The 8616-nt window shown below is 45.3% G+C and overlaps 1 protein-coding gene across 1 annotated transcript; it reads left to right on the top strand.

The window, feature by feature from the left end:
* The first annotated feature begins 222 nt into the window (after positions 1 to 222).
* Positions 223 to 2400, top strand: LOC112142493 (olfactory receptor 2K2-like). Its single transcript, XM_024265925.2, has 3 exons — positions 223 to 639; positions 806 to 1032; positions 1952 to 2400. The coding sequence occupies exons 1-3, from the start codon at positions 263 to 265 to the stop codon at positions 2314 to 2316; spliced, it is 969 nt and encodes a 322-aa protein (XP_024121693.1). The 5' UTR covers positions 223 to 262; the 3' UTR covers positions 2317 to 2400.
* Positions 2401 to 8616: the final 6216 nt, after the last annotated feature.

Genomic DNA, 8616 nt, shown 5'->3' with positions numbered 1-8616 from the left:
CAAAGACACAGTGAAGCTGAATAAAGGCGAGCGTGTTTAACTGAACTGGTCAGAGCGACGTGTCCGTGACTGGAGCACCCTTTCTTCCCTGTATTTCCTCCTCTTTTGTGCTGTGATGACTGAACACTGACTAAAGTTAAAGGGCGGCTGCATTGCTTTTGCATTCTAAACTTCGAGCTTGCATGTACTGAATAACATTATTTTCCCTGGTTGTTCTGGGGGAGCTGTCGTCTGTCCGTTTGTCAGAGCTCGGCTGTGCGAGATGAACAACCAAACCATGCTGGCTCCTCTCAAACAGCCCATCGTCTTTGAGATCGAGGGCTTCGACTTCCCTCCAGGCTCCGGGCCTTTCCTCTTCCTCGTGGCTCTGCTGGTCTACATGCTGGTGCTGCTGGGGAACGGGGTGGTGGTGTGTGTCATCGTCCTGGACAGGAAGCTGCACAGACCCATGTTTGTGATGATCTGTCACCTGGTGGTGTGTGATCTGTTGGGAGCCACGGCGGTGCTGCCTCGCCTCATGATGGACTTCCTGACAGGTCAGAAGAAGATCGTCTACCCGGCAGCCATCACCCAGGCCTTCTGCATCCACGTCTACGGCGTGGCCATGCAGACCATCCTGGGCGCGATGGCCTACGACAGGTGACACCTAAACTCATAGTTTTCACTGATCATTTTGAAAAGCTCCACCACTCTGAACCTCAGTTTTACACTTTTTTCCTGCAAAGAAACTTCCTTAACTTGAAATGATGTGGATATTTTTTGTTTTAAGTAAAACAAATCCCTAAAATCCCCGGTGTGTTTGCAGGTACCTTGCTGTTTGCGAGCCGCTCAGGTATCACACCATCATGACGTCGGCCCGGCTGCACTTCTGCTGCGCTCTGGCCTGGATTGTAGCGCTGGTGCTGATCGCCGTGCTCTTATCCTTCCATATGAACGCCCCTTTGTGTGGCCACATTATTCGCCATGTCTACTGCAGCAACAGAGGCATCCTCAACCTGGCGTGCTCTGCCACCCCAACCAACAACATCTACGGTCTGTGCTGTCTTAGAACCGAGCTCCTCTCAGGATGTTGTTGTTAATTTCCGTCATTTTAACTTTTGACTCATCACATGCTGGTTTTCAGATTTCCGTTTCGTAAACCAGGGGTCTGCAACCTGCAGCTCCAGAGCCAGATGTGGCTCTTTGACCCCTCTTTTGTGACTCTCTGATTGAAGAATCATTGCATGTTTTTAATTTTACTTTAGAGTATTTTTACAGCACTCTGTTTAAAAAAAAAAACCAGATAAGTAAACTTTATTCAACTAATTTACAAACAGATTAGGCTCCTGACTACAATACCCATAATCCTCCAACAATTCATCAAGCAATTTGGGTTTTTAGTTTACTAAAGTTGAACATTTTGACAGATTTTTGTGTAGTATAGAAAACATAACCAGAATTCCTACTTAAGGAACAATGAAATTTGTCTATTATTAAGCTAAATTCAAGGTCCAAAAATTATATACTGTTCAGTTAATTAGCTTTGATTTAATTTTATTTAGATTTATAGATTTGTGGCTGAAATCCACCAGTAAATTAAAACATATATAGTTTTTTATTCATAAATCACTCAAGACATCACACAACCTACTGCTATATCTGCCACTTCGACATGATCCAATGAGACTCAGATTCTTTTATTTTGAAAGGAATCGTGAATCTTTTTCAAAAGTTATGAATGGTTTTCTATTAAAAAAAACAAAACTTTTATTTATGGGAAAAAAACATTTTTTCATTATATTTGTGACAATAAGGATGAAGTAAGAGTATGTGGCTCCTACTGCGTCATGGTCAGAGAAAAATTGACCTGAATGACTCTCTAAATGGCCGTCTTAAACTGTTTGTCAGATCTCAACACAGACACTGCCTTTATTCTTTACTGAAATCTGACCTACTGACCTTGTGCTTCCAGGTCTGTGCATGACCTGGTCTGTAAGCACGGTGGTCTTCATCATCATCGCTTTCTCCTACATCAGAATCCTGACTGATTCCTACAAACAGCGCATAACGGACAGCAAGTGCTCGGCGGGCTCTGCGCTGGTGCGCAGCAAGGCCTTCCAGACCTGTGCCCCCCACCTCGTCATCTACACGCTCTATCAGATAGCGTCCGTCATCATAGTTGTAAGTTACAGGTTCCCGGCTGTCCACCCGAACCTCATAAAGTTCTTCAGTATTCTGTTCATCATTGTACCTCCCACTTTTAACCCCGTCATCTACGGCCTGGTCATCAAAGAGCTGCGCACCAGCATCATTCAAAAGATTTCCATCAGAGTCTAACTAGAGCTCAAGAACCTTTAGCTGGAGGGAGGGGTTCCTACCACAAAGGCGACTGGAGATCAGCATAGAACTTTCCTTATTAGAAACTGCAAACCCCCAAGAAAGAATTAGTGGTGCCAGTGGTGTTTTAAACCTCAGGCATTGAGGGGTTTTCAGATTTTACTGCCCCATTTACTTCCTTGATAAGGTTTGCTCCATCAGCGAGAAGAGGCAGAGGTACCTGAGGCGTGTTAGACCCTCTGCTGGATGGACTGGAGAAAGACAAACCAGCTGCAGAGCAGGAACACAGAGAAGAACAATATGTCTCATAGTTAGAGTTAGAGCTCTGATGATACAAACTGTTTGGATGGATCTGTGAAACAACCAGGGGAACTTAGTAGAAAAAACCCTGCTAATATTCTTATACAAGTTTTAAGTCATTTTTTAAAATTAGATTTGACATGAAAAATGATGTGCTTAGAGGGAAGATTTCACTGAGAGGGCTAGACTGGTTTTTGGGTCATTCTTTAGAACTGTTCTATTAGTAGATGTTTTTTGTTTACTAGTTGTGAAACTTTTCTCTCACTTCCTTGAATTCTTCAGGGAGTCCGTGGAGTTTCTGTGACTCTATGACTGAGTTTGAAGGCTGTCCCCGTATTAACCCAAGAGGTTAAAAAAAGAGAAGAAGGGGGGTGTTTATTTTGTCTTGAAGAAAATAAGAAAAATGTCACAAAGTTCAGGAAGCCTAAACAGGCAGCCCCCGCACCCGCAGGAGGCTGTCGGTCTGCTGGCGTTCCTAGCGAGTGAGCTCCGCTGGACTAAAGGACGCTGGAGGACTGCAGCCAGAGAGCTGTCGCGGTATTCCAGGGAACTGTCTGGGGTGTATCACGTCTGTATCTCTTCACTGAAAACGTCGTGTGCCCAAAGCTGAGTTTCTGATTGGTAGATGCGATATGGTGACCTGTCAAACTTCAAATAATGACATTTTGGCAGCTCCGCCTAATTTCCGCCTCGCTTCTCAAATTGAGCTGCCGCCAGTCCTCCACGCTGCGTTCAGGTGGCGCCGCTGGACTCATTTGCCTCAGTGCCTTTGACTTAACATTGAAACTGGCCGCCTCCACCATTCGGTGTAAATGCATCTTTAGTCACAATGGCTTAATGAAATGAGCCAAACATGGGTAAATCTGTAAAGTAAACTGCTCTGTGAGCCTGGACATGCACATTTTTTCTATGGGCATGCTGCGGGTGACAGGTCATGGTGTAAACCAGTGTTGGGTAAGTTACTTTAAAAAAGTAATTGATTACTTTACTTTATTTACTGGATGAAATTGTGATGAAATTACTTTACTTATTACTTATTTTAGAATGTAATTCGCACCGCACATGCACCGGTTGCTTTTCTTTTTCTCCGCTTCGTTTCATTTAACCAAGAGAAAATGTCAGAACCTTCAAAACCAAAGTAACGGAGTAACGAGGGTTTCTGCAGTCCCGTAATTGTAATTATTTACTGACATTTGAACTGTAATTTGTTACATTCCTCCGTTACTGACAAAAGTTATTAAATTACAGTAATGGGTTACTTTGTAATCCGTTACCCAACACTGGATTTCAGCTACAAATTTCAGCATTTTCAGCAGCCAAATTCAGCTTTCAGCTTTCAGCATAATCACAGGTAATGCTATATTTCTAGTTCATAATTATGTTAAGTTACAGTTTTAAAGTTCTGAAAATGTAGTTTTAGAGTGTTCTATAAATGTTCATCCTGTTCAGCTCGTGACCTGAGGTGTGTTTTGGATTTTGGCCTCTTGTGTGATTGACTTTGACACCCCTGGTCTACAGTACACTTGCTGTACTTATACTCAAGTATACGTAATTAAATAAACTTCAACTGGTTAAACTGCTAACCTTCCTTTCTCCTCTGTTCTGAGATATTTGATGTTTGGAAACAAGACTTTGTAGTTTTTTTTGCATCTCATACCTCTAGTGTTTCTTTTTCCTCATCGTAGTGACCATTCTTAAACATGACAGATCCATAATTTGGTGAGCATCTCGACCCGTCTAGCTCCTGGAACCAGTGAGAAATAAATCACATACGTAGAAATCAGCTCTTAAAGTCCCACTCCAACTTAACTTTATTTTTTTAATGTAAAATCCTTCCCAATGATCTTTTGATTATGATTATGTAGTTAATTTTAAAAATTCATTCTTAATCGAGGCTTCAACTGATATTTCAAAAATAATTCAAACTCAATTATTGAGGTGAAATCTGAATTTGAATTTTTCTGCTCCAGATCTCAGCCCGTCAACATATATTGATCTTGATCTCAACGGGTTTTCCACCTGGTCAAATAAAGGTTCAATAAAGAATAAAATAAATAAAAATCAATCCTACCAGTGATTATTATTATTGAAATGAATGAACAACAGGAATAAACATGAACTGATCCAAAAGATTCAACTTTCTCCAAAGAGCCATAGACCCCACCTCTATAAAGATGAAGGGGTGAGACGCTGCAACACGCCGACGTTCAGATGGTGAAAAAATTGACATTTCATTGGCTTCATTTAGCTGGAGCCAGAGGTAAGACATTGTCTCTGGGTGAGTCCAGTTCTCTATATCCAGTCAATGACACTCCCTCACTAGCTGTGCGATGGCGTCAGAACGTAAACCTTTGGAGTCTTCTGTTGGGAGGGGTTCCTGACTTTGGGCTCTGGATCTCAGGTTGATGTTTTTGACCACATTTGAAAACTGAACTTTTGCTCATTTGACACATGTGAATATGTTTCTTTCTGACATCAGCATCGATGAATGTTGACTGGTGTTGGAGTGTCTGGTATGTGGCTGAGAAATCCTTCTTAAAAACTCTTCTTCTTGGTTAGGTTGAGATGACATGTGGATCAGATCCAGTTCAGATGGAGATCTGCAGCATGAATGGTTCAGCATTCAATCTCTGTCATGATCGTAGATGAACAGACAGAGAGGTCAACGCTTGACCTCAGGAGGCCTGCAGAGGCGTCTGTGTGCTTTGTGCTGCAGACATGTGGTGTGGAAGCTCAGCTACTTTTCTCCTCAGGATCCTCCTGGGATGCTGCAGCAGCTGCTGATCTTCTTCTCAAAGCTGCAGCAGCTGAACGTTGACAGACCTGTGCAGGTAGTTCCCACACATTCACAGCTCGTCTTTGCAGCAGTTCCTCACTTGAAGCTGCTGCGTGAAGAACCCGGGCCTCACCTATACTGCTGTGCTAACACAAGTCCTGCAGATGTGCACACACACATCTGCTCCTCAAAGTCTTCCACCAGGGAAGGGGGGAGATTTCACAGTCAAAAGGATCCATCTATGGTTTGGTTTGACACTGAGACACTCCACTTATGTTTGAGTCCAGAACAAACTCAGCTGTAGCCTGGAGACCTGGATGGGTTTGGGTTTCTGTCATCAGAGCTGCTTTCAACTCATCTGTAGTGATGAGTCACATGTATGGAGAGGGGGGGTCACTCACATTCACCTGTGTGGTTCAGGTGTGAGCAGATGGTCTTGGGCTCCACCGTCCTGATTGGTCCTGGCCTCTGTTGGATCAGCGGCTCCACCTCCTGCTAAAGACCCCGCCTCTGATGCTGCTGCAGCGCTGCCACCACATCTCTGATCAGGTGAGAGCCGACAGGTGAAGCTCACACCTGCAAGTATGAAGACAGCCGGCTGAGTGACCTGGACCTGTCTGTGTCCTCAGATTAGCAGGATGTCTCTGTGTTTGGTGGAAGAACTGCTACAGAAGCCCCACAGGGACATTCTGGAGGTTCTGGTGTTGAGTTTCCTTCAGAGTGGCTCCTACCTGTTGGCGGGTCAGGAGGAGCGGCCCGTGGAAAGCAGCCAGAGCAGTGAGGACAGCCAGAACCCCCGGAGACTCAGGCGGGTCAACCAGGACCTGAACCGTGTCTGCTGTCCCTCAGAGAGCTGGAGGAGGAGCCCTTCTTCTCTGACAGCTCCTCCTCTTCCTCCTCCTGCTGGACTGGGATCCACTGCAGACATTGCTTGATGATGATGATGAAGCAGCAGCTGTGGTTCCATGGATGTCAGGGGGCGGAGCTGTGATTCTCCATCCTCCTGACTGGCTGCTCCTGTAGGTGCAGGAGTGATGTCTGACCTCAGGCTTGTTTCCGTCCTCCGTTCACGCTCACGCCTCAGCAGATCAGGGGTCAGAGGGCAGCTCCTGGTGGGATCCGGGCTCTGCAGACCTCTCCCGTCTTCCTCTTCATGCTCCTGCTGGAACTAGTTTCTACTGGAGCTGTTTTCTGTTGAAGCACATCTGAAAGCTCCCAGAACAGAATCTGAAAGCTCCGCCTCCAGCTCCTCCCACCTGCAGAGGGCAGCACAGTCAGGTCAGAACATGAGAGAATGAGACTCTGCCTTCAACAATCAGAGCAGAAAGGTTCATGTCATCACAGCTGCTGGTCCGGAGGGCCGTGCCAGTCCTGGATTCTGACTCTGCTTGTAGTTTCCTGGTTCTGGTTCCTGTCCAGATCCGATGGTCTCAGCTGCTGCAGGAGGGAGGCTACGAGTCGTACGTCCACGACGCACACACACTGGTTAGAGCGGACACGTCTGATACCATGTGGATGGCTGGTTCTGCTGCGTGCTCGGGGACTTTGAGTCATCTTAATGCTGGTTCTGGTCCAAATCCACATAAAACTTTCATCTTAGGTTTCAGGAGAGACTTCAAACATGTCAGCACCCCACTCCACTCCCTTCCAAAAACTCCCTAAAACTAAAGCATCCAGAACCACACCTCCCACCCAAAAAACCCAAACCCAGTTTGACCTTTCCAGTTGCAGCACCAGAGCTGGAAGCAGATCTGGGATCAAGAGGGTTCTGGAGTGGAGAAAAGCTGCTTTGTGCTAACTTGCAGCTCTGGAATGTAAAGTGTTGCTAAAGCGCTGTTCTCCAGATCAGGAAATCAGTGGATTCTCTCTGGTTGATGGTCAAAGGTTTCCAGTTTGTCAAAGAGCTGTTATTTCACCAGGAGCTCTCTCATGTTCAAGGTTCAAAGAAAACATTTCTCTCACAGTGGCATTTTTAGAAAATGACTACATTTGTAAACCTTTTCAAAGTGTTTTGATCTTCCAGCAAAGATCACATGAGCAGCAGAAAAAGAGGACTTGTTCAGGATCTAACAGAGACTTTGCTTTAAGTTTGTTTTGGGTTGTTCACCTTCGCTCATGAAGCCAGGATCTGCTGTGTTTCCACACGTCACTTTGGGATCTTCAGAGGGTTTTTGTAGTTGGATTGCTGGTGGAATGATGAAAGTGCAGCAGCAGAGCAGGTGTGGTGAAGCTCTCTTCATGTGTGGTTCCTCTCAGGTGACCCAGTGTCAGACTCTCCCTATGAAGAAGGACTTAACTGGATCTCCTGGATCTGGCTTGGATCCACCTCATGGAGATGTTTCTGCAGAGACCCCCTGATCACGTGTTAGGAGGTACATCTCCATCCTGAAGGTAGGACAACTCTGCTGGGTTTCTGGTTCTCCCACTCCTGCTGGTTCCTGCTCCATCACACCTGATTTAGTGGATGGTCTCATCAAGATGGATCCAAATCCTGGAACTGTTGTCCTTCTGAACTCAAAAGCTTCAGCTGCTTCTTAAAGCTCTAATAGACTGAACACAACCAGGATCAACAGCAGAGAAGGTCCAATGTGACCTCCAGTTCAACTCTGACCTCAAACTGCTTTGAACTCATTTGGGTTTTCAAGACAGGTGAATGCTGAGAGATGACAGCAACCACTCACAGTCTGTAACGAGACCTTCCTCCATCGTATCCATTATGATTTCCCTCCACGACTGGAGGGAAATCAAAATGGATACGGCGGCTCACACGGAGCTGAGTATTCTGACCAGGGAAGCTATGGCTATGGAAATGGTGCCGGATTTTACGGTAACGAGGGATACGGCATTTCAAATAGAGCCGAGTATTCTGACCAAGGAAGCTCTTACAGCGGATACTATAGCTATGAAAATGGTGCTAGATTTAACAATGATGGTGGATACAGCGGCACATACACATGCGGCCGTTGTGGCTATGAAAATCTGTTGGGAGGCGGGAATGTCTACAACGGCTATGGACAGTTCTACTCTGGCTACGGCCCAAACAATGGTCATTTCAGTGGTCAGAGAACTGCTCCGTACACCAGAGGCTGGTAGATTCTAGGGGAGCCTTCTTTTATGAACCCACACAAGGAGAGTGTGGTTGTTTTTTTAGTTAGAATATATACTTTATTAGCTTCTTTGTAGGACTTTTTTTTTAGCTTATTAGTAGGACTTCTCTTCATTAG

This window comes from Oryzias melastigma, linkage group LG14 (genome assembly GCF_002922805.2).
Source record: "Oryzias melastigma strain HK-1 linkage group LG14, ASM292280v2, whole genome shotgun sequence".
Taxonomy (NCBI): domain Eukaryota; kingdom Metazoa; phylum Chordata; class Actinopteri; order Beloniformes; family Adrianichthyidae; genus Oryzias; species Oryzias melastigma.
This window is presented reverse-complemented; position numbering and strand designations above follow the sequence as displayed.

Bases quoted from the DNA above. Each gene is read 5' to 3' on its own strand.
- LOC112142493 (XM_024265925.2), top strand. From the start codon at position 263: ATGAACAACCAAACCATGCTGGCTCCTCTCAAACAGCCCATCGTCTTT. The intron at 640-805 runs GTGACACCTAAA...GTGTGTTTGCAG, and splicing joins GGCGCGATGGCCTACGACAG to GTACCTTGCTGTTTGCGAGC. The intron at 1,033-1,951 runs GTCTGTGCTGTC...TTGTGCTTCCAG, and splicing joins CCCAACCAACAACATCTACG to GTCTGTGCATGACCTGGTCT.